Source organism: Nerophis ophidion, linkage group LG04, assembly GCF_033978795.1.
Source record: "Nerophis ophidion isolate RoL-2023_Sa linkage group LG04, RoL_Noph_v1.0, whole genome shotgun sequence".
Classification (NCBI taxonomy): Eukaryota; Metazoa; Chordata; class Actinopteri; order Syngnathiformes; family Syngnathidae; genus Nerophis; species Nerophis ophidion.
Window position 1 is genome coordinate 76,597,890 of NC_084614.1, and position 26,513 is coordinate 76,624,402.

Here is a 26,513-nt window from a genome sequence, read left to right on the forward strand (position 1 = left end):
GCCCTTGGACGTGCTGGCCCCCGCCAGGTTCGGTCTTGTGAACGCAAGATCTTTGACAAACAAAACGTTTATCCTGAAGGATTTCTTTACTTCCCGCGGACTTGACTTCCTCTGTGTGACGGAAATATGGCTGAGAGCCGGTGAGTCCGCCCCTCTTAATGAACTTCTGCCTCCGGAGTGTTCCTACTGTAATTCTCTGCGGTCGTCCGGTCGAACAGGAGGAGGATTAGCAGTCGTTTTTAAAAATGACTTTAAATGCCGTCAGGTCCGCCTGCAATCCTCCATTTCAAGCTTCGAACTGTGGATGTTTGAGCTTGAGGGGGCGTGGCCTCCAGCTCGGGCTGAATTTCGGGCGATTTTCGGGAGAGGCGCTGAACTTCGGGAGTCTCCCCGAAAATCCGGGAGGGTTGGCAAGTAAGGATACCGTATTACCTTGAATTGCCGCAGGCATACTTGCCAACACTCCCAGATTTTACGGGAGACTCCCCAAATTCAGCGCCTCTCCCGAAAACCTCCCGGGACAAATTTTCTCCCGAAAATCTCCCGAAATTCAGGCGGACCTGAATGACGTGTATAAAGAGCGTGTCTGCCCAATTACGTTATAACTATAGAATGATCGAGGGCGAGTTCTTGGTTTCTTATGTGGGTTTATTGTTAGGGAGTTTCATTAACCTCCTCCCAGCGCCCTAAAACAACACACAACAATGGCAGTCCGAATTTGTCTACCGTAAAGAAGTTCGTCTACCAAACAGCAATGTGTTGTGACACTCTTAAACAGGACAATACTGCCATCTGGTGTACATGCATATGGTTAGAAAAGCCAGGATGGAATATTCAACCCTCAACTCAACAATGAGTAGATGAGTGTTATGTGTGTGTAAATGTGTAAATAAATGGACACTGAAATTCAAGTATTTATTTTATATATATATAAAATACTCGACTTGGTGAATCTATGAATCTAGCGGTAAATAGACTCCTCCCCTCTTAACCACGCCCCCCGCCCGACCCCCCACCTCCCGAAATCAGAGGTCTCAAGGTTGGCAAGTATGTTCATTTATCTCTTCCCAGCGCGGTAAAACAACACACAACAACAGCAGTCATGTTTACGTCTACCGTAAGGCAGGTGGTCTGCCGTAAACAGCATGTGACACTCCTAAACATGACAATACTGCCATCCGCATATAGTATGCGCCTGCCTTCAATTACTGCCGGGTCAAACCTGCTTCCCAAAATAATTAGCGAATGCTTAGTAGTATTACCGCCTGGTCAAACTCGTGACGTCACGAGTGACACTTCCCCTGTCATCATTTTCAAATTGGAGGAGGCTGATTTCAATACCGGTAATTTGAAATCGCATAAAGGGAACAAGATTAAGAGCTATTCAGTAGGATTTAAGGTCCAAACTTACACTCAATTTTTTACTGCATACCTTTGGTGAGTGCCGGAGTGAGAAGAAGTTTTAAAATAATTAGCGCATGCTTACTTTCACCGCATGCCTTTGGTAAGCGCAGGAGTGACAAGAGGTTTTAAATTAATTAGCGCCCCGGCGGCAATTCAAGGAATTTCGGTACTTCTCTTGTTGCCTTATTTGAATTTGACATTATTAAATGTATTTATATTATCATCTGGTGCAGCCGGGCCGGAGAAGTAGGGGATAGAAAAGAGAAAAAAAGGAAGACAGAGGGGGAAATTGTGGGGATAAAAGGGAGATTAGACAGAGACAAAAACAACAACAACAAAGACAACAAAAACAACAACCACAATAGAACAACACCAGCACAGACGATATGTACAAATATGATCGTAAAAGTGATGGCAAAGAAGCAGTTAGCGAAATAAATGACATTGCGCCAAAGCGTTGCATGTTTTGCACCATTCGCGCAGTCGATTTGATTTCAGTGTTTTTATTTCCCCCCCCCCAAAAAAATAATAATAAAAAAGGTCATTCCTCACATGCTGGGGTGACGTCACGTGACGTAATGGCCGCAGAGTCGAATTCTCAGGTGGTGGCGCTGTGTGGAGACTCAAACGCGGATGGTGTACGAGTCCGAGTGCGTGACGTAGCGGACCCAGCGCTGGGCGGGGCCGGGCTGGACGGGCGACAGTCGCAGGAAGCGGACGTGGAGGCCGGTGGCGGTGGTTTTGGGCAGCTCGAAGCTCAGACCCAACGGGCCGACCTCCATCATGGAGGCGGAGCTCAGGGCGGGAACGTCCAGCTGAGAGAAGAAATGTGCACTTTAAAGGCCTACTGAAAGCCACTACTACCGACCACGCAGTCTGATAGTTTATATATCAATGATGAAATATAAACATTGCAACACATGCCAATACGGCCGGTTTAGTTTACTAAATTACAATTTTAAATTTCCCGTGGAGTTTATTGTTGAAAACGTTGCGGAATGATGACGCGTGCGCGTGACGTCACGGACTGTAAGGAAATATTAGCGCTGCACGACTCGCGGCTAAAAGTAATTTGCTTTAACTGCATAATTACACAGAATTTTGGACATCTGTGTTGCTGAATCTTTTGCAATTTGTTCAATTAATAATGGAGAAGTCAAAGTAGAAAGATGGAGTTGGGAAGCTTTAGCCTTTAGCCACACAAACACACGGTGATTCCTTGTTTAAAATTCACAGAGGTGAACCTTTATTATGGATCGGAGCGGTCAAGCAAACATGGATCCCGACCAAATGTCAACCAGCAGTTTTCGGTGAGAAAATTGTGGTAAAAAGTCGCCTCTTACTGGAGATTAGCTGAGCTTGCGCCGTCCATGCAGCTGCCGTCAACTTCCCTCAGACACTGGCCTCAAAACACCCGTTGACACACCCCTCCGACTATCAGGTACTATTAAACTCACTAAAACACTAGCAACACAATAGAAAGATAAGGGATTTCCCAGAATTATCTTAGTAAATGTGTCTAAAAACATCTGAATCCGTCCCAATGCAATCGCATTTTTTTTTTCTCCCTAGTCCTTCGCTATCAATATCCTCAAACACAAATCTTTCATCCTCGCTTAAATTAATGGGGAAATTGTTGTTTTCTCGGTCCGAATAGCTCTTACTGCTAGTGGCTCCCGTTAAAAACAATGCGAATAAGTGTGTAGCCCTGAAACTCATGACGTCACACGCACATACTTCCAGTAAAGGCAGGGCTTTTCTATGAGCGACCAAAAGTTGCGAATTTTATCGTCGATGTTCTCTACTAAATCCTTTCAGCAAAAATATGGCAATATCGCGAAATGATCAAGTATGACACATAAAATGGACCTGCTATTCCCGTTTAAATAAGAAAATCTCATTTCATTAGGCCTTTAAAGTTGTGAAGTGAATTATATTTATATAGTGCTTTTTCTCTAGTGACTCAAAGCACTTAACATAGTGAAACCTAATATCTAAGTTACATTTAAAGCAGTGTGGGTGGCACTGGGAGCAGGTGGGTAATGTGTTTTGCCCAAAGACACGACGACAGTGACCAGGATGGCGAAAGCGGGTATCGAACCTGCAACCCTCAAGTTGCTGGCACAGCCACTCTACCAACCGAGCTATACCCCCCTGAAAATTTGTACTGCGTGTGTGTGTGTGTGTGTGTGTGTGTGTGTGCGACCTTGAACAGGGCGGAGAGCTGCGTCCCTCCCTGGAAGCGCGGGATGGTCCAGAGCACGGCTCGGCTCTGCGGACTCAGTTCCGCGCTCTGGTCCGGACTGCTGAGCTCCTGCGACATGCTGGAGCGACAAAAAATGTGGCGGGACACGCCCCTTTTGAGTCAAACAGGAAGTATCACCCCAAAGAGGCGGGGCTAACGGGCGATTAAAGCTGAGGCTGACCTTTGCGTTTAGTGTCAAATGACTTAATTATTTTCTCACCGTGTGTTGCCGTGGCAACAGTTTGATTGGGGAGAGCAAAGGCATTCTCCGGGAACATTAGGAACTCTGCTTTGCTCTGTTGCCACGGCAACAGCGCCATCTGCAACGGAGCTCTCTTTGGACGTTTTTGCGTCGCAACCAAAAGACAGTCCGCAGAAATTGTGATCATTGCAAAAAAAAATTATAATACTACATTAAGTTGGAGCCTACCCAAGCTGACTTGGGGCAAGAGGTGGGGTACACCCTCCACTGGTAGGGGGGGTTGAGAGGAAATAGCGTCTATCTTAACACATACAGATAAAAAAAAAGAAAAAAAAGTAAATATTCACTTTGGGGGCGTGACAGAAAAATAATTTAGAAGCACTAAATTACCCTGACAAGCATATTTTGATAGTCTCCATAGCAACAATGATAAATAACCACATCTCCTCTCATCCGCTTACCTGACGCAGCCTTTAGGGACCCGTATGGTGGCGCCCACGTTGACGGCGGCACTGCACGCACAAACAATGCTTTCAATAAGTGTGTGTGTGTGTGTGTGCGTGCGTGCGAACAGGAAGTGACCTTTTAGGGGGAAGGTCGCAGCGTATCTTCAAGTACATCAGCAGCCTGCGAGGCAAACATGAGAGGAAGTCACAACCCCCTACTTCCTGTCGGCACGCTCATAATGACATCGTCACCACCAGCTTGGCCCCCGTTATCGCTCTAAGTATTAAAATGACCCTGCTATTAGTTTGTGCCGTTAAAGTTTTTTAGTTATTTTTAATACATTTTCCGACTAATGATGGGCCCCCCACATTGTCAAAATCACCCCAAAATGGTACCATTCATTTGTCCTGCAACATATGTTTTGTCAATTATATATATATATTTTTTTGTAATGTTATTAACATTTTATTATTCATAACCACTGCGATGAGGTGGCGACTTGTCCGGGGTGTACCCTGCCTTCCGCCCGATTGTAGGCACCAGCGACCCCAAAGGGAATAAGCGGTAGGAAATGGATGGATGGATGGATATTCATAACCAGCCCGCCATCTATTCAAAGTCTCCCCAAACTTGTCCCATTTGTGCTACAGTAGAGAGGGGATTCATATGCCCCCCCTACGGTAATCATTTTGCAATGCAATCTGCTGAAAACGATGGAAAGTGCCACTCGCAACTGACGCTGTGGTCAAAGTCGGAATTGCAACGAAATACTTTTTAAAATATTCAACGGTCTACTGCCGTCGGAAGTGGATAGTGTAACCCCTGATTAGTCCCGTTTCATGTTTCAGGTAAACCGTGACAAACCGAGCCGTATGAATCCCCATCCAACTGTACGTTTGTTTTTTTTTTTTTGTCTAAATGTTACAGTTTTTATGCTATTATCATTTTATGACCTAGTCAAAGTCTCCCCAAACTTGCCTCATTCTTTTGTGCTGTAATAATGTTGTGTCAAACTATTATAATTGTTATGTTAATATTAAACATCAACCTGTTAACATGAAAAGTAGAATAGTTTGACATAACACTAGTGTTTGGGAGAAAAAGCAGGTCTGGAAGCTGCTGGAACACAGGTGTCAGTGTCCACAGTCAAGCGTGTTTTGCATCTAATGGACTGAGAGGCTACCATGCAAGACGGAAGCCCTTGCTCCAGAAGCAACATCTTAAGGCTCGTCTAAAGTTTGCTGCTGATCACATGGACAAAGATAGGACCTTCTGGAAGATAGTTCTGTGGTCAGATGAAACAAAAATTGAGCTGTTTGGCCACAATACCCATCAATATGTTTGGAGGAGAAAAGGTGAGGTCTTTAATCCCAGGAACACCATACCTACAGTCGAGCATGGTGGTGGTAGTATTATGCTCTGGGGCCTGTTTTGTTGCCAATGGAACTGGTGCTTTACAGAGAGCAAATGGGACAATAAAAAAGGAGGGCTACCTCCAAATTCTTCAGGACAACCTAAAATATCAGCCCGGAGGTTGTGTCTTGGGGGTAGTTGGGTGTTCCAACAGGACAATGACCCCAAACACAGGTCAAAAGTGGTAGAGGAATGGCAAAATCAGGCTAGAATTAAGTTTTTAGAATGGCCTTCCCAAACTGCTGACAATGTGGACAATGCCGAAGAAACAAGTCCATGTCAGAAAACCAACATATCTAGATGAACTGCACCAATTTTGTCAAGAGGAGTGGTCAAACATTCAACCAGAAGCTTGTGGATGGCTACCAAAAGCCAGGAAACCAAATACTAACCTTGCTGTATGTATACTTTTGACCCAGCAGATTTGGTCACATTTTCAGTAGACCCAAAATATATTCATAAAACAACCAAACTTCATGAATATTTTTTGTGACCAACAAGTATGTGCTCCAATCACTCTATCACAAAAATATAAGAGTTGGAGAAATGATTGGAAACTCAAGACGGCCATGACATTACGGTCTTTACAAGTGTATGTAAACTTTTGACCATGACTGTATATTTAATATCTATATCAGTACACTAACTTCAGAACTGTTGAAATACAAATTTTTTGTACGTTGTGTGTGTGTATGTATATATATATATATATATATATATACATACACATACATATATATTAATATAATATGTATACATATGTACAAATATTGTATATGTATAGGCTATATATATTTAGCCTATATATTATTTATTTTACATGCAGTTGGCTTCAGCGCAATGCCCAATTTTATTTAGCCCAATGTGGCCCCCAAAATGTTGCAGCCCAAACAAATTGGACACATTTGGGGGGGTTGGATGATGTCATTAGTCAGAAAATGTATTTTAGAATGACTTAAAAAAACGTAAGAATAGAAGTGTTATTTGAATATTTGCAATGATTATGGGGGCCAGCTTCACACAGGCCTCATCACCCCAACCACACACACAAAAAGCGCTATTTAAAAATATAATTCACTTCACAAATACTTGGTTGACAGGTGTCGGCGTCTGTGCACGTTACCTGCCGCCGCTGTCCTTCTCGATGGCGGGAAAGAGGCGAAAGGGCGGGGCGGAGGGAAGATGGTCGGCCAGCTGGTACTGCATGACGCTTTGCTGGGGTGGAGGAGGACACGGCGGACACGTGAAAACGCCGCTTGAGGATCACATGCTCGCTAACGTGGGCGGGACCTAACCTCGCCCTGGCTCGGGCTGAGTCGCAGGATCCGGTGACTGTCAAACTCTTCCAGTCGGACCGCTGGGTGGAAGCTGCACTGATCGACTCGGACCGTCGTGCCGTAACCTGGCGAGGGGAGAGGCGTGGGGGGAGTGGAGGGGTGTCACTTCTTTTCAGCTTTTATTTTGAAGGCGGGCAGGTGAGCTGACCTCTGAGTTGCGACGCGCCGACACTCAAGTCCTCGTTGAGGCCGATGCGGATCTCTGCCAAAGAAACCAATGGAGAGAGTTATTCGTCGCCCCCTGCTGGACTTCACAAGTAGCCATTGGGATCCTCCAAATGTGGTGAATGTTATAGGTCAGGGGCCGGGAACCCGCGGCTCCGGAACCGCATGCGGCTCTTGGATCACTCTGATTATTTTGGGAGATCTCCGGAATTTGGTGACTCCCCAGGAAATCACCCTGGGCTGACATTCTCCGATTTTCACCCGGTCTACAACATTGAGGGCGTGTCGTGATGGCGGTGCTTTTAGCGTCCTCTAAAACATGTCATCTTGCCGGGTTGTACACCATGCTATCTGCGTACCGGCCGGTCGCATACAATACGCAGCACCTATTTACATACGTAAGTGACTGCAAGGCATAGTTAGTCAACAGCCATACAGGTTACACTTAGGGTTGTGATATAAACAACTTTAACACTCGTACTAATATGCGCCACACGGTGAACCCACACCAAACAAGAATGACAAACACATTTCGAGAGAACATCCGCACTGTAACACAACATAAACACAACAGTAGAAATACCCAGAATACCATGCATCCCTCTTACTGGCTACATTATACACCCCCACCCAACCCCGCCCACCTCAACCGACACACAGATGTTTTCTCAAAATGTGTTTGTCATTCTTGTTTGGTGTGGGTTCACAGTGTGGCGCATATTAGTAACAGTGTTAAAGTTGTTTAAACGGGCACTCTCAGTGTGACCTGTATGGCTGTTGAACAAGTATGCCTTGCAGTCGTGTACTTGTGCCTGCGGAAGCCACGTATAACATGTAACTAAGCTGGCGACCTGTTTGCACATAATGTATAGGGCGTTAAATGAAGCGCCTACATAGCACGCCCTTATTATTGTTGTTTGGGTGACTATCAGCAGACATTCGCGAGAATAGTCGCTTTGAGGATCCCGGAGCCTCCCTGAAAAATTTGGAGGGATGGCAAGTATAATGCGGTCAAGCGGCATTCACATAAAACATTAAATTTTGTTATTAAGGTGTGGGTCGCGTGTCTGAGACCCCTGGTCTATACACAGCACAAATAAAAAAAAACAACAACTCTGTATGCAGTGTTATTTCATTTTAAATTTCAAAAGAGGTTTGTGGCTCCCATTGTTTTCTTTATTTTGTGAAACGGGTCAAAGTGGCTCTTTGAGTGGTAAAGGTTGCCGACCCCTGTAAAAGTCATATATACATATTTTTATTTTCAACGCTTAAATCTGTGCATCAACTTCAAATCTATCGGTAGATATAAAGTTTCTTTAATATTTTATGTCCTTTTTGTCAAAAAAAAATCAATTTTTTTTATGGCAAAAGCCCAAACTATTTTTGTAACCACTTCCACACATCTCTTATGTCCTTACTAGCTAACCAACATCCCAGAATGCAGTAGATTAGGTTGTGTACCGGTATTAGTATAGTACCGTGATACCAATGAATAATTTTCTGTACTTTACCGCCTCTGAAAAGTACCAGTCCGCCACATACCTAAACATGCTTCACTACACATCGTAGCTCACCGGCGTCACAATGTAAACAAACACCTAACATCCACTGTAATGATACCAAGTACAGTAGCGTATCTGGTCGATACTACTTTTAATACGTCGATATTTTTTGCCATCACAACATCTTCTTTTGTTTTTTAAAAATGTATATTATGGTTATAAACTCAGGAAATATGTCCCTGCACACATGAATTTGTCCAATGTATGACCCTGTAACTACTTGGTATCGAATTGATACCCAAATTCGTGGTATCATCCGAAACTAATGTAAAGTATCAAACAACAGAAGGATAAGTGACTTTTACATTTTAACAGAAGTGTAGATAGAACATGATAAAAGAGAAAGTAAGCAGATATTAACAGTAAATGAACAAGTAGATTAATAATTAATTTTCCAAAACTTGTCCTTAATAATTTTGACAAAATAATAGAATGATAAATGACACAATATGTTATTGCATACATCAGCAGCTAAATTAAGAGCCTTTGTTTGCTCACTTACTAATAAAAGACAAGTTGTCTAGTATGTTCGCTATTTTATTTAAGGGCAAACTTGCAATAAGAAACCGTAAGATTAAAAAAAAATTAAAAAATATAGCCAATGATGCAATTTTTCGTGGTTTCCTTTATTCAAAAAAGTACCAAAAAGTATCGAAATAATTTTTGTACCAGTACCAAAATATTAGTATCGGGACAACACACGGTAGACATTAATACAATGTTGATTGTACATACATGTCCTACTAAACTGACTTTGAAAAAAATTTGCAAATTGAGACAATGTTGATGTCAAATGTTGGATCCACGTTGTTGTTTGGGAAACGCCACAACCTGATGTTGAATAAACGTCGTTGATATTCAACATCGTCAAAGAGCATGTTGTTTTAACGTTGTATTTGTGTTGTAGAATATTGGTTGGGAAAACGACCAAAATTCAATGGTCAAATTAACGTCAGAAGCCAACATTGAATAACTGTCGTCAAAAAGCATGTTGTTCCAACGTTGTATTTGAGTTGTTGAATATTAGTTGGGAAATGAACAGATTACAATGGTCAAATCAACGTCAAAACCCAGCATTGATTAAACGTCGTCAAAAAGCATGTTGTTTCAACATTGTATTTGTGTTGTAGGATAATGGTTGGGAAAATGACAAAAATATAATGGTCAAATTAATGTTAGAAACCACCATTACATAAATGTCGTCAAAAAGCATGTTGTTTCAACGTTGTATTTGTATTGTAGAATATTGGTTGGGAAAATGACCAAAATTCAATGGTCAAATCAACGTCAGAAACCAACATTGATTAAACGTTGTCAAAAAGCATGTTGTTTCAACGTTGAATGTGTGTTGTAGAATACTGGTTGGGAAAATTACCAAAATTTAATGGTCAAATTAACGTCAGAACACAACATTGAATAAACATCGTCAAAAAGCATGATGTTCCAACGTTGTATTTGCGTTGTAGAATAATAGTTGGGAAATGACCAACTTTGAATGGTCAAATTAACGTCACAACCCAACATTGAATAATTGTTGTCAAAAGTCATGTTGTTTCAACATTGTATTTGTGTTGTAGGATAATGGTTGGGAAAATTACAAAAATATAATGGTCAAATTAATGTTAGAAACCAACATTACATAAATGTCGTCAAAAAGCATGTTGTTTCAACGTTGTATTTGTGTTGTAGAATATTGGTTGGGAAAATGACCAAAATTCAATGGTCAAATCAACGTCAGAACCCAACATTGATTAAACGTTGTCAAAAAGCATGTTGTTTCAACGTTGAATGTGTGTTGTAGAATACTGGTTGGGAAAATTACCAAAATTTAATGGTCAAATTAACGTCAGAACACAATATTGAATAAACATCGTCAAAAAGCATGATGTTCCAACGTTGTATTTGCGTTGTAGAATAATAGTTGGGAAATGACCAACTTTGAATGGTCAAATTAACGTCACAACCCAACATTGAATAAATGTTGTCAAAAGTCATGTTGTTTCAACATTGTATTTGTGTTGTAGGGTAATGGTTGGGAAAATTACAAAAATATAATGGTCAAATTAATGTTAGAAACCAACATTACATAAATGTCGTCAAAAAGCATGTTGTTTCAACGTTGTATTTGTGTTGTAGAATATTGGTTGGGAAAATGACCAAAATTCAATGGTCAAATCAACGTCAGAACCCAACATTGATTAAACGTTGTCAAAAAGCATGTTGTTTCAACGTTGAATGTGTGTTGTAAAATACTGGTTGGGAAAATTACCAAAATTTAATGATCAAATTAACGTCAGAACACAACATTGAATAAACATCGTCAAAAAGCATGATGTTCCAACGTTGTATTTGCGTTGTAGAATAATAGTTGGGAAATGACCAACTTTGAATGGTCAAATTAACGTCACAACCCAACATTGAATAATTGTTGTCAAAAGTCATGTTGTTTCAACATTGTATTTGTGTTGTAGGATAATGGTTGGGAAAATTACAAAAATATAATGGTCAAATTAATGTTAGAAACCAACATTACATAAATGTCGTCAAAAAGCATGTTGTTTCAACGTTGAATGTGTGTTGTAGAATACTGGTTGGGAAAATTACCAAAATTTAATGGTCAAATTAACGTCAGAACACAATATTGAATAAACATCGTCAAAAAGCATGATGTTCCAACGTTGTATTTGCGTTGTAGAATAATAGTTGGGAAATGACCAACTTTGAATGGTCAAATTAACGTCACAACCCAACATTGAATAAATGTTGTCAAAAGTACGGTTTTCGATCTAACAGGTCCACTTCCATGGCAGTGATGGAACTAGTTGAGGAGGTAACCACTGCAATTGATAAGAGGGAGTTTGCTGTTGGTGTTTTTATTGATCTGAGCAAGGCCTTTGACACCATTGATCACACATTACTTTTAAACAAAATGCATAGGTATGGTGTCAGAGGTCTTGCTCATGATTGGTTGAAAAGTTATCTTGGTGGGAGAGAGCAGTATGTGCATATGAACAATGTAGATTCAGACAAAAAGATCATAACACATGGAGTACCCCAAGGTTCTGTACTGGGGCCAAAATTGTTTTTACTGTATATTAATGATATTTCCAAAATACTTAAAAAACTCAACTGTATTCTTTTTGCTGATGATACAAGTCTGTACTGTTCTGGGCAAGACCTTGACCAACTCCTAGAGACTGTAGAGATTGAACTCCACATACTAAAGCAATGGTTTGATGCCAATAAATTATCAATCAACCTAAATAAAACTAAATATATAATTTTTGGAAATAGGAAAAATAACATACAGCGCCATATAAGAATTGATGATATGGAGATAGAAAGGGTGTATTCAATAAAATTTTTGGGAATATATATAGATGATAAATTAAATTGGAAACTGTACATAAATATACTTAAGACAAAGATGGCAAAAAATATTGCTATGTTACATAAAATTAAAAACTCTGTGAATCAAAAGGCTCTTATCATGTTATATAATTCTTTCATACTCCCATATCTTAACTATTGTGTTGAAATCTGGGGAAACAATTACAAATCAAACATCAACTCTATATTTTTACTTCAAAAGAAAGCGATTAGAATTGTAACTTATGCGAATTATCATGACCATACCAATGCTCTGTTCATTAAATTAAAAACATTAAAACTGCACGATCTTGTTGACCTCAATACTACTATTGTGGCTTTTAAAGCTCATAACCACATGCTGCCTGGATGTTTACAAGTGAGATTTAAACCCAGAGAGAATCCCTATGACCTCAGAGGTTCAGCTTTCTTTCAGAAAGCAAAAATAAGAACAAGCTTAAAAAGTAGATGTGTTTCTGTTAGAGGAGTTCAACTGTGGAACAGCTTGGATGATTCCTTCAAATGTTCCAGTTCCATTCACACATTTAAAAAACACTTTAAGACCAATGTCTTGAAAAAATATATCACTCTTGAATTAACATTGTAGTTAATACTACGATTAATGTTAATTAAAAATTAAACATGAGATATAAATAATAATAGAAGTACAATTGTTTGTGTATATTGTATATATAATTAGTGCAAAGGTCTTATATGTACACAGGGATATTTGTCATGCCTGTACTGTGTATAAAATTGAACTACGTTCATGTTGTTTATGATGTTGTTTATAATGTTGTTTAAAATGTGTATTTATAATATGTTGTGCAAAGGACTTTTTATAACTTTCGGAAGTTTATTTTGTACTTGAATTTGTTTATAGGGTTAGGCGCAATAAGTGTTTAACTTCAGCCTAAACCCTTTCGGTCTGTAACATTTTTCATTTTCATTTTCAATCTATGAATGTACAACTTTTTATTTTCAATCTATGAATGTACAACTGTTTTTTTTGCTTTGTTGACCATTGACCGAAGAACAATAAACTTGAAAAAGTCATGTTGTTTCAACATTGTATTTGTGTTGTAGGATAATGGTTGGGAAAATTACAAAAATATAATGGTCAAATTAATGTTAGAAACCAACATTACATAAATGTCGTCAAAAAGCATGTTGTTTCAACGTTGTATTTGTGTTGTAGAATATTGGTTGGGAAAATGACCAAAATTCAATGGTCAAATCAACGTCAGAACCCAACATTGATTAAACGTTGTCAAAAAGCATGTTGTTTCAACGTTGAATGTGTGTTGTAAAATACTGGTTGGGAAAATTACCAAAATTTAATGATCAAATTAACGTCAGAACACAACATTGAATAAACATCGTCAAAAAGCATGATGTTCCAACGTCGTATTTGCGTTGTAGAATAATAGTTGGGAAATGACCAACTTTGAATGGTCAAATTAACGTCAGAACCCAACATTGAATAAATGTTGTCAAAAGTCATGTTGTTTCAACATTGTATTTGTGTTGTAGGATAATGGTTGGGAAAATTACCAAATTTCAATTGTCAAATTAACATCAGAACCCAACATTGAATAAACATTGTCAGAAAGCATGTTGTTTCAATGTTGTGTTTGTGTTGTAGAATATTAGTTGGGAAAATGAATAAAATTCAATGGTCAAATCAACGTCAGAAAGGTGGGGCAGTGGGAGAAAATGGCCGTGCGCAACCCGAGGGTCCCTGGTTCAATCCCCACCTAGTACCAACGTTGTCACGTCCGTTGTGTCCTTGAGCAAGACACTTCACCATTGCTCCTGATGGGTGCTGGTTAGCGCCTTGCATGGCAGCTCCCTCCATCAGTGTGTGAATGTGTGTGTGAATGGGTAAATGTGGAAGTAGTGTCAAAGCGCTTTGAGTACCTTGAAGGTAGAAAAGCGCTATACAAGTACAACCCATTTATCATTTATCATTTATAAATAAACGTCGTCAAAAAGCATGTTGTTTCAATGTTGTATTTGTGTTGTAGAATATTGGTTGGGAAAATGACAAAAATATAATGGTCAAATTAATGTCAGAAACCAACATTACATATATGTCGTCAAAAAGCATGTTGTTTCAACGTTGTATTTGTATTGTAGAATATTGGTTGGGAAAATTACCAAAATTCAATGGTCAAATCAACGTCAGAACCCAACATTAAAGAAACATCGTCAAAAAGCATGATGTTCCAACGTTGTATTTGTGTTGTAGAATAATAGTTGGGAAATGACCAACTTTGAATGGTCAAATTAACGTCAGAACCCAACATTGAATAATCGTCGTCAAAAAGCATGTTGTTCCAACGTAGTATTTGAGTTGTAGAATAATAGTTGGGAAATTACCCCATTTCACTGGTCAAATGAACGTCACAACCTGACATTGAATAAACGTCGTCAAAAATCATGTTGTTTCAACGTTGTATTTGTGTTGTAGAATATTGGTTGGGAAAATGACCAAAATTCAATGGTCAAATCAACGTCAGAACTCAACATTGAATAAACATCGTCAAAAAGCATGTTGTTTCAATGTTATATTTGTGTTGTAGAAAATTGGTTGGGAAATCACCAAATTTCACTGGTCTAATCAACGTCACAACCTGACATTAAATAAACATCGTCAAAAATCATGTTGTTTCAACGTTGTATTTAAATTGTAGAATAATGGTTGGGAAAATGACCAAATTTCAATGGTCAAATTAACGTCAGAGACCAACATTGAATAAATGTAGTCAAAAACCATGTTGTTTCAGCATTGTATTTGTGTTGTAAACAATTGGTTGTGAAAACGACCAAAATACAATAGTCAAATCAATGTCAGAACCCAACATTGATTCAACATTGTCAAAAAGCATGTTGTTTGATGTTGTAGAATATCGGTTGGGAAATGACCAAAATTCAAGGGTCAAATTAACGCCAGAACCTGACACTAAATAAGCGTTGGGGAAACATGTTGTTTCAACGTTGTATTTGTGTTGTAGAATAACGGTTGGGAAATGACCAAAATTCAATGTATAGCATGTTGTTCCAACGCTAAGACTGAATTGCTCAACGTCACGACCTAATTGAACAAGTTCTCAACCTTGTTTCAATGTTTTGTTCCTGCTGGGATTGTTTTTTTTTTTTACATATAACTACAGTATATGGTACTCTATGGCAGGGGTTCTTAACCTTTTTAACCCCAGAGCCTAACTTTTCCACTACAAAAAGGCCTGGGGCCTACACAAATATTAACACTGAATTAGTAATCTTACTGTGGATTTTAATCATATTTTTAACTATATCTGACTTACTTACAGTTTAACATAATAAACCTTGTCAAATGATAAAAAAGCATGTGTTAAGCACAAATGTTATTTTAAGGCTTAAGTAAAACTGATTACAAAAATAAATGCTAATTAAATATACCTTACTGAAAAATAAAGAGCTCAAAAAAATAAAATAATAATGAATTAACATGTGGTTACGTAATATTAAAATACATACTTAAATTAATAATACAATTAAAGACCAAATGAAAATACACCTTCACCACTTTAGTCATAATTCTTGTGCCTAAATAACTTCTCCGTGACTTTGGCTCTACTCTTCTGTTTGTTTGAGATTGTCATTACTGCCACAAGTGGTGGAAAGGTGTATTACAACTGAGTATGTTTTTCATTAAATTAATAATAAAATTAAAGACCAAATGAAAATACACCTTCACCACTTTAGTCATAATTCTTGTGCCTAAATAACTTCTCCGTGACTTTGGCTCTACTCTTCTGTTTGTTTGAGATTGTCATTACTGCCACAAGTGGTGGAAAGGTGTATTACAACTGAGTATGTTTTTCATTAAATTAATAATAAAATTAAAGACCAAATGAAACAACACCTTCACCACTTTAGTCATAATTCTTGTGCCTAAATAACTTCTCCGTGACTTTGGCTCTACTCTTCTGTTTGTTTGAGATTGTCATTACTGCCACAAGTGGTGGAAAGGTGTATTACAACTGAGTATGTTTTTCATTAAATTAATAATAAAATTAAAGACCAAATGAAAATACACCTTCACCACTTTAGTCATAATTATTGTGCCTAAATAACTTCTCTGTGACTTTAGCTCTACTCTTCTGTTTGTTTGAGATTGTCATTACTGCCACAACAATAATAAAATTAAAGACCAAATGAAAATACACCTTCACCACTTTAGTCATAATTCTTGTGCCTAAATAACTTCTCTGTGACTTTGGCTCTACTCTTCGGTTTGTTCGGAGCGGCATAGCTCGGTTGGTAGAGTGGCCGTGCCAGTAACTTGAGGGTTGCAGGTTCGATTCCCGCTTGTGCCATCCTAGACACTGCCGTTGTGTCCTTGGGCAAGACACTTTACCCACCTGCTCCCAGTGCCACCCACACTGGTTTAAATGTAACTTAGATGTTGGGTGTCACTATGTAAAGCGCTTTGAGTCACTTGAGAAAAGCGCTATATAAATATACTTCACTTCACAACTGGTGGAAAGGTGTATTACAACTGAGTATGTTTTTCATTAAATTAATAAGAAAATTAAAGACCAAATGAAACTACACCTTCACCACTTTAGTCATAATTCTTGTGCCTAAATAACTTCTCCGTGACTTTGGCTCTACTCTTCTGTTTGTTTGAGATTGTCATTACTGCCACAAGTGGTGGAAAGGTGTATTACAACTGAGTATGTTTCTTTATGAGAAACAGATTTTTTTGGTGCCCAACAATGGGCCCCATGGTCAAGAAACACTGCTCTATGGAACGCTGGCAGTATCTAGTGGTTGAGAGGGGCATATTACACCTCTAATAGGATTTGCACATATTTCAAAGGGACAGGCTTGGATTCATTTGGTTATCATGGGAAAATCACCGTAAAATGGCAGGTTTACATTATATCAAATAAAAGGGAGTCAATGAGGGACATTTCTAATAAAAACCCGCAAATGTCCCAGGTCTAACCAAGGGTTAATGCACGCCTGCCGTGTCACGCTTTTCCAAGTCTCACCTGAGCAGCTGGGCAGGAAGCACTTGACCTTGACCTCGCCCTGCACGTCCGCCTTCATCAGCACGCCCTGCACACAATGTGCACGTGCTAAGTGTGCGCGCACACCATGCCCGTACTGCGCAGAGGCCGGTACTCACGTTGGCGCCGATCACCACCGTCATCCTCTCGATGACGTCCACAAATATCTCACTCTTCCCTCCCTGCACACACACACACACACACACACACACACACACACACACACACACACACACACACACAAGCACAGGTGGATTTTTCCTGCCTGAAGGTGGGTCACGTGATGCCGTACCTGTATCGGCCTTGTGGCGGCAGAACTCGGCGCCACTTTGCTCTGCTGTGTGTCGGCTCCGAACTGCGGAGGGACAAGAACACTGCGGTCAGCGAGGCTACGTGGACCACGTGGGGGGACGTACAGTCGTGGTAAAAAGTTTACATACACTTGTAAAGAACATAGTGTCATGGCTGTCTTGAGTTTCCCATAATTTCTACCACTCTTATTTTTTTGTGATAGAGTGATTGGAGCACATACTTGTTGGTCACAAAAAAAAACATTCATGAAGTTTGGTTCTTTTCTGAATCTATTATGGGTCTACTAAAAATGTGACCAAATCTGTTGGGTCAAAAGTATACATACAGCAATGTTAGTATTTGGTTACATGTCCCTGCAATAAGGCGCTTTTGGTAGCCATCCACAAGCTTCTGGTTGAATTTTTAAATGTGTTGCTTTTCTGACATGGACTTGTTTCTTCAGCATTGTCCACACGTTTAAGTCAGCACTTTGGGAAAGCCATTCCAGAACCTTAATTCTAGCCTGATTTAGCCATTCCTTTATCACTTTTGACGTGTGTTTGGGGGGCATTGTCCTGTTGGAACACCCAACTGCGCCCAAGACCCAACCTCCGGGCTGATATTTTAGGTTGTCCTGAAGAATTTAGAGGTATTCCTGCTTTTTTATTGTCCCATTTACTCTCTGTAAAGCACCAGTTCCATTGACAGACCTAACCTCCGGGCTGATGATTTGTTTCATCTGACATCACATGGACAAAGATAAGACCTTCTGGAAGAAAGTTCTGTAGTCAGATGAAACAAAAAACGAGCTGTTTGACCACAATACTCAGCAATGTTTGAACGAGAAAAGGTGAGGCCTTTAAATCCAGGAACACCATTCCTACCGTCAACCGCGGTGGTGGTAGTATTATGCTCTGGGCCTGTTTTGCTGCCAAAGAAACTAGTGCTTTACAGAGAGTAAATGGGACGATGAAAAAGGAGGATTACCTCCAAATTCTTCAAGACAACCTAAAATCATCAGCCCGAAGGTTGGGTCTTGGGCGCAGTTGGGTGTTCCAACAAGACAATGACCCCAAACACAGGTCAAACGTGGAAAAGGAATGGCTAAAGCAGGCTAGAATGAAGGTTTTGGAATGGCCTTCTCAAAGTACTGTGGACAATGCTGAAGAAACAAGTCCATGTCAGAAAAGGAGCAAATATAGCTGAACTGCACCAATTTTCTCAAGAGTGGTCAATAATTCAACCAGAAGCTTGTGGATGGCTACCAAAAGTGCCTTTTTGCAGTGAAACTTTGCCAAGGGACATGTAAGCAAATACTAACATCGCTGTATGTATACTTTTGACCCAGCAGATTTGCTCACATTTTCAGTAAACCCAAAATAAACTCATAAAAGAACCAAACTTCATGATTTTTTTTGTGACCAATAAGTATGTGCTCTAATCACTCTATCACAAAAAAATAAGAGTTGTATAAATTATTGGAAACTCAAGACAGCCATGACATTATGTTCTTTACAAGTGTATGTAAACTTTTGACCACGACTGTATGTGCTAGTGGCGTCGGCGGCGCACCAGGCCCACGTTGGCGAGGTCGAAGAGGCTGAAGGGTCGCGGCGAGACCGCCTCCGTCTGGATGAAGTTCTTCAGGACGTCAGACGACGTGGACTGGACGTAACCGTAATCCTGCGGGGGCCAGAAACATCAGGTGGACCGCACGCACCTGTGCGACGACATCGGCGAGGAGGACTCACCAACATCTCGTCCAGAAGCTCGTAGATGAGCGCAAAGTTCATCTGCACCGACTTCTCCGACAGGCCGCCGCAGTAATCTTTCACCAGGGCAGCGAACCTGACGTGAGATTCTCCTCTCCATTACGACGCCATGGCAACCATGGCAACACGTCATTTGGTCCATCTCCGTTACCTGTTCAGGAACTCAATGACCACGAAGGGGGAGGAGTCTGCTGTTGTCGTGGCAACCAAGTAGAGTCCTCCCTGCCGGACGTGGACGAAGTGGACCTCTTTGTGTCTCTGCGGGAGGGGGGGGGGGGGGGGAGGCGATGCGTTCAAGGTCCAACATCCTCTAACACAGTGTTTTTCAACCTTTTTTGAGCCAAGGCACATTTTTTTCGTTTAAAATATGCGGAAGGCACACCACCAACAGAAATCATTAAAAAATGAAACTTAGGTGACAATATAAAGTCGTTGTCGCAATTGTTGGATATGACTTTAAAGCATAAGCAAGCATGCATGACTATAGCTCTTGTCTCAAAGTAGGTGTACTGTCACATCACACCCTGACTTGTTTGCACTTTTTTGCTCTTTTCCTGTGTGTAGTGTTTTACTTCTTGTCTTGCGCTCCTATTTTGGTGGCTTTTTTTGGTATTTTCCTGTAGCAATTTTGTGTCTTCTTTTGAGCGATATTTCCTGCATCTACTTTGTTTTAGCAATCAATAATATTTCACTTGTTTTTACCCTTCTTTGTGGGGACAAAGAAGTCTTTGTAAGTAAGTCTTTGCTGTCGTCCAGCACAGTGTTTTACAAGCTTTTTTGAGCCAAGGCACATTTTTTTCGTTGAAAATATGCAGAGGCACACCACCAACAGAAATCATTAAAAAATGAAACTCAGGTGACAATATAAAGTCGTTGTCGCAATTGTTGGATATGACTTTAAAGCATAAGCAAGCATGCATGACTATAGCTCTTGTCTCAAAGTAGGTGTACTGTCACCACCTGTCACATCACACCCTGACTTGTTTGCACTTTTCTACTCTTTTCCTGTGTGTAGTGTTTTACTTCTTGTCTTGCGCTCCTATTTTGGTGGTTTTTTTTGGTATTTTCCTGTAGCAGTTTTGTGTCTTCTTTTGAGCGATATTTCCTGCATCTACTTTGTTTTAGCAATCAATAATATTTCACTTGTTTTTACCCTTCTTTGTGGGGACAAAGAAGTCTTTGTAAGTAAGTTTTTGCTGTCGTCCAGCACAGTATTTTTCAACCTTTTTTGAGCCAAGGCACATTTTTTTCGTTGAAAATATGCAGAGGCACACCACCAACAGAAATCATAAAAAAATGAAACTCAGGTGACAGTATAAAGTCGTTGTCGCAATTGTTGGATATGACTTTAAAGCATAAGCAAGCATGCATGACTATAGCTCTTGTCTCAAAGTAGGTGTACTGTCACCACCTGTCACATCACACCCTGACTTGTTTGCACTTTTTTGCTCTTTTCCTGTGTGTTGTGTTTTACTTCTTGTCTTGCACTCCTATTTTGGTGGCTTTTTTTGGTATTTTCCTGTAGCAGTTCCATGTCTTCTTTTAAGCGATATGTCCTGCATCTACTTTGTTTTAGCAATCAAGAATATTTCACTTGTTTTTACCCTTCTTTGTGGGGACATTGTTGATTGTCATGTCATGTTCGGATGTACATTGTCTTTGCTCGACAGTAAGTCTTTGCTGTCGTCCAGCATAGTGTTTTTCAACCTTTTTTGAGCCAAGGCACATTTTTTTCGTTTAAAATATGCGGAAGGCACACCACCAACAGAAATCATTAAAAAATGAAACTCAGGTGACAATATAAAGTCGTTGTCGCAATTGTTGGATATGACTTTAAAGCATAAGCAAGCATGCATGACTATAGCTCTTGTCTCAAAGTAGGTGTACTGTCACCACCTGTCACATCACACCCTGACTTATTTGCACTTTTTTGCTCTTTGCCTGTGCGTTGTGTTTTACTTCTTGTCTTGCGCTCCTATTTTTGTGGCTTTTTTTGGTGTTTTCCTGTAGCAGTTTCGTGTCTTCTTTTGAGCGATATTTCCTGCATCTACTTTGTTTTAGCAATCAATAATATTTCACTTGTTTTTACCCTTTTTTGTGGGGACAAAGAAGTCTTTGTAAGTAAGTTTTTGCTGTCGTCCAGCACAGTATTTTTCAACCTTTTTTGAGCCAGGGCACATTTTTTTCGTTGAAAATATGCAGAGGCACACCACCAACAGAAATCATAAAAAAATGAAACTCAGGTGACAGTATAAAGTCGTTGTCGCAATTGTTGGATATGACTTTAAAGCATAAATAAGCAAGCATGCATGACTATAGCTCTTGTCTCAAAGTAGGTGTACTGTCACCACCTGTCACATCACACCCTGACTTGTTTGCACTTTTTTGCTCTTTTCCTGTGTGTAGTGTTTTACTTCTTGCCTTGCGCTCCTATTTTGGTGGCTTTTTTTAGTATTTTCCTGTAGCAGTTTTGCGTCTTCTTTTGAGCAATATTTCCTGCATCTACTTTGTTTTAGCAATCAATAATATTTCACTTGTTTTTACCCTTCTATGTGGGGATAAAGAAGTATTTGTAAGTAAGTCTTTGCTGTCGTCCAGCACAGTGTTTTTCAACCTTTTTTGAGCCAAGGCACATTTTTTTAGTTTAAAATATGCGGAAGGCACACCACCAACAGAAATCATTAAAAAATTAAACTCAGGTGACAATATAAAGTCGTTGTCGCAATTGTTGGATATGACTTTAAAGCATAAGAAAGCATGCATGACTATAGCTCTTGTCTCAAAGTAGGTGTACTGTCACATCACACCCTGACTTGTTTGCACTTTTCTGCTCTTTTCCTGTGTGTAGTGTTTTACTTCTTGTCTTGCGCTCCTATTTTGGTGGCTTCTTTTGGTATTTTCCTGTAGCAATTTTGTGTCTTCTTTTGAGCGATATTTCCTGCATCTACTTTGTTTTAGCAATCAATAATATTTCAATTGTTTTTACCCTTCTTTGTGGGGACAAAGAAGTCTTTGTAAGTAAGTCTTTTCTGTCGTCCAGCACAGTGTTTTTCAACCTTTTTTGAGCCAAGGCACATTTTTTTCGTTTAAAATATGCGGAAGGCACACCACCAACAGAAATCATTAAAAAATGAAACTCAGGTGACAATATAAAGTCGTTGTCGCAATTGTTGGATATGACTTTAAAGCATAAGTAAGCATGCATGACTATAGCTCTTGTCTCAAAGTAGGTGTACTGTCACCACCTGTCACATCACACCCTGACTTGTTTGCACTTTTTTGCTCTTTTCCTGTGTGTTGTGTTTTACTTCTTGTCTTGCGCTCCTATTTTGGTGGCTTTTTTTGGTGTTTTCCTGTAGCAGTTTCCTGTCTTTTTTTGAGCGATATTACCTGCATCTACTTTGTTTTAGCAATCAAGAATATTTCATTGGTTTTATCCTTCTTTGTGGGGACATTGTTGATTGTCATGTCATGTTCCGATGTACATTGTCTTTGCTCCACAGTAAGTCTTTGCTGTCGTCCAGCATTCTGTTTTTGTTGACTTTGTAGCCAGTTTGGTTTTAGTTTGGTTCTGCATCGCCTTCCCTAAGCTTCAATGCCTTTTCTTAACGGCACTCACCTTTTGTTTTTGGTTCAAAGGCCTACTGAAACCCACTACTACCGACAGTTTATATATCAATGATGAAATATTAACATTGCAACACATGCCAATACGGCCGGTTTAGTTTACTAAATTACAATTTTAAATTTCCCGCTGAGTTTTTTGTTGAAAACGTCGCGGAATGATGACGCGTGCGTGTGACGTCTCGAGTTGGAGGGGACATATTAGCGCAGCACCACTTGCGGCTAAAAGTTGTCTCTTTTCATCGCGCATTTACACAGTATTCTGGACATCTGTGTTGCAATTTGTTCAATTAATATAAAGAAGTCAAAGTAGAACGATGGAGGTGGGAAGCTTTAGCCTTTAGCCACACAAACACACGGTGTTTCCTTGTTTAAAATTCTCGGATACTATGGATCAGAGCGGTCAAGCGAACATGGTTCCCGACCACTTGTCAACCGGCAGGGTTTGGTGAGAAAATTGTGGTAAAAAGTCGCCTCTTACCGGAGATCAGCGGAGCTTGCGCCGTCCATGCAGCTGCCGTGACTTCTCTCAGACACTGGCGTCAACACACCCGTGGACACACCCCTCCGACTATCAGGTACTATTTAATTTCACTAAAACAGTAGCAACACAATAGAAAGATAAGGGATTTCCCAAAATTATTCAAGTAAATGTGTTTAAAAACATCTGAATCCCTCACAACGCAATCGCCTTTTTTTTTTCTAGTCCTTCGCTATCAATATCCTCAGCCACGATATTTCATCCTTGCTCAAATTAATGGGGAAATTGTCGTTTTCTCGGTCCGAATAGCAATTTTTGTTGGAGGCTCCCATTATATACAATGTGAGGATGTGAGGAGCCCTCACACGGGTGACGTCATCGTCTGCTACTTCCGGTAAAGGCAAGGCTTTTTTATTAGCGACCAAAAGTTGCGAACTTTATCGTCGATGTTCTCTACTAAATCCTTTCGGCAAAAATACGGCAATATCGCGAAATGATCAAGTATGACACATAGAATGGACCTGCTATCCCCGTTTGAATAAGAAAATCTCATTCCAGTAGGCCTTTAAGCATTAGACACCTTTTTACCTGCACGCTGCCTCCCGCTGTTTACGTAATCTACAAAGCAATTAGCTACCTGCGGCCACCTACTGATAAGAAAGAGTATTACATGGTTACTCTGCCCAGCTCTAGACAGCACCGACACTCAACAAAAACACATCATGTGCAGACTATAATCACTGGTTTGCAAACAATATTTTTAACCCAAATAAGTGAACTTAGATCATCTCCCATGGCACACCAGACTGTATCTCACGCCGCGGCACAGTCGTCGAAAAACACTGCTCTAACACGTACCACCTCGAAACAAGCAGGTTACCATGCAAACTGGTGGACGGTCGCTGGTCAGCGCCGTCACTTTTTCATAAAAAACGCTGACGAGGTCCCTTCCGGCGTTTCCTCGGACTGCGGGCGGTCAAGTTTGACAACGACGTCGGAATAATATGCCTACTGAAAGCCACTACTACCGACCACGCAGTCTGATAGTTTATACATCAATGATGAAATCTTAACATTGCAACACATGCCAATACGGCCTTTTTAGTTTACTAAATTGCAATTTTCAATTTCGCGCGAAGTATCCTGTTGAAAACGTCGCGGTATGATGACGCTTACGATGCTGCGTGACGTCACGGATTGTAGCGGACATTTTGATCCAGCACCGATCACAGCTAAAAGTAGTCTGCTTTAATCGCATAATTACACAGTATTCTGGACATCTGTGTTGCTGAATATTTTGCAATTTGTTCAATTAATACTGGAGACGTGAAAGAAGAAAGACGTAGGTGGGAAGCGGTGAAATGCGGCCGCCTTTAGCGACACAAACACAGCCGGTGTTTCCTTGTTTACATCCGGCTCTTACCGTAGACATGAGCGGAGAGTTTGCGTCGTTCCTCCTGTAGCTGTGAACTTTCTTGCCTCCTCCCACCGGCCGCCACCGACCGTCGGATGCTTACTCCGACGGTTGAGAAATGTGGCTTCCCTCGGAGACACTGGCCGTCACCACACCCCCTCCAACTTTCAGGTACGACTATATAATCTCACTAAAACACTTGTAACACAATAAGCAGATAAGGGATTTTCCAGAATGATCCTAGTAAATGTGTCTAATAACATCTGAATCGCTCCCACTGCCCTGTTTTTTTTTCTTCTAGTCCTTCACTCTCACTATCCTCATCCACGAATCTTTCTTCTTCGCTCAAATTAATGTGGAAATCGTCGCTTTCTCGGTCCGAATCGCTCTCGCTGCTGGTGGCCATGATTGTAAACAATGCGAGGACGTGATGGAGCTCCACAACTTGTGACATCACACGCACATCGTCTGCTACTTCCGGTACAGACAAGCGACCAAAAGTTGCAAACTTTATCGTGTATGTTCTCTACTAAATCCTTTCAACAAAAATATGATCAAGTATGACACATAGAATGGACCTGGTATCCCCGTTTAAATAATAAAATCTCATTTCAGTAGGCCTTTAGATCATTTCCCATGGCACACCAGACTGTATCTCACTAGTGTGCCGCGGCACAGTGGTTGAAAAACACTGCTCTAACACACACCACCTCGAAACGAGCAGGTTACCATGACAACCGGCGGCTGGTCGCCGGTGAGCGCCGTCACTTTCTCATAAAAACCGCTGACGAGGTCACTTCCGGCGTTTCCTCGGACTGCGGGCGGTCAAGTTTGACAACGACGTCAGAATAATATTTTACAAATGTCTTATTTGTTGTGGTAAGAGATGAAAGGATACAGTCTTTGTAGACGAGGCGGTCGCCTTTGGAGGACAAGACGAAGACCTGCGAGATCATCCTGCTAGAACACAGATATCAATCTTCATCACAAGCTGAATTATTTATCTGAACACTCAAGTTTAAAAAATATATCTATTTAAATAAACTATATTTAAATTGTCAACAAGACGTAGAAACGACACACAGTAGCTAGCCTAGCATTTTTAAACTGAAGCTGTTGTTTACTAACTGTTCCGGCGGCGGATGACGACAATTTGGACAGCGCCCTCTAGTGTGCCGGCGGACCTCTAGTGGTTTAGTTTTTTTTCACTAAACACAAACTGCGTGCCAACAAGTCACTTTAAATCAGTGGTCCCCAACCACTGCGGCCCGATTGGTACCGGGCCGCAGAAGAATGTTGTATTCATTTTTATTTAAAAACAAAAAATATATGTATACATATATTTATATATATATATATATATATATTTTTTTTTTTTTATTAAATCAACATAAAAAACACAATATACACTTACAATTAGTGCACCAACCACAAAAACCTCCCCTTTTCATGACAAAAACGTCCCTTTTTCATGACAAAAAAAAAAAGAAGAAAAAAAAAGCACCCCCCCCCCCCCCCCCCCCCCCGGGCCGCGGGACAATTTATTAAGTGTTGACCGGTCCGCGGATACAAAAAGGTTGAGGACCACTGCTTTAAATGACCTTTAGCAGGGGTGTCCAAAGTGCGGCCCGGGGGACATTTGCGGCCCGCAGGTCATGTTTTAACGGCCCCACGGCACATTTAAAAAAATACTATGGAAAAAAAATAAAAACATAAAAAGTGGT

The 26,513-nt window shown here is 40.3% G+C and overlaps 1 protein-coding gene across 1 annotated transcript; it reads right to left on the reverse strand.

Moving 5' to 3' along the window:
- Positions 1-627: 627 nt before the first annotated feature.
- On the reverse strand, positions 628-25,953 carry ap4m1 (adaptor related protein complex 4 subunit mu 1). Its single transcript, XM_061899108.1, has 15 exons — positions 25,688-25,953; positions 25,519-25,604; positions 19,422-19,528; positions 19,250-19,346; positions 19,071-19,181; positions 17,500-17,562; positions 17,327-17,389; positions 17,190-17,256; positions 7,197-7,250; positions 7,007-7,113; positions 6,835-6,926; positions 4,434-4,478; positions 4,313-4,363; positions 3,611-3,728; positions 628-2,219 (listed from the first exon to the last, which is right to left on the reverse strand). Exons 1-15 carry the CDS (start codon positions 25,743-25,745, stop codon positions 2,028-2,030), a joined length of 1,311 nt encoding a protein of 436 aa, XP_061755092.1. The 5' UTR covers positions 25,746-25,953; the 3' UTR covers positions 628-2,027.
- Between the last annotated feature and the right edge of the window lie 560 nt (positions 25,954-26,513).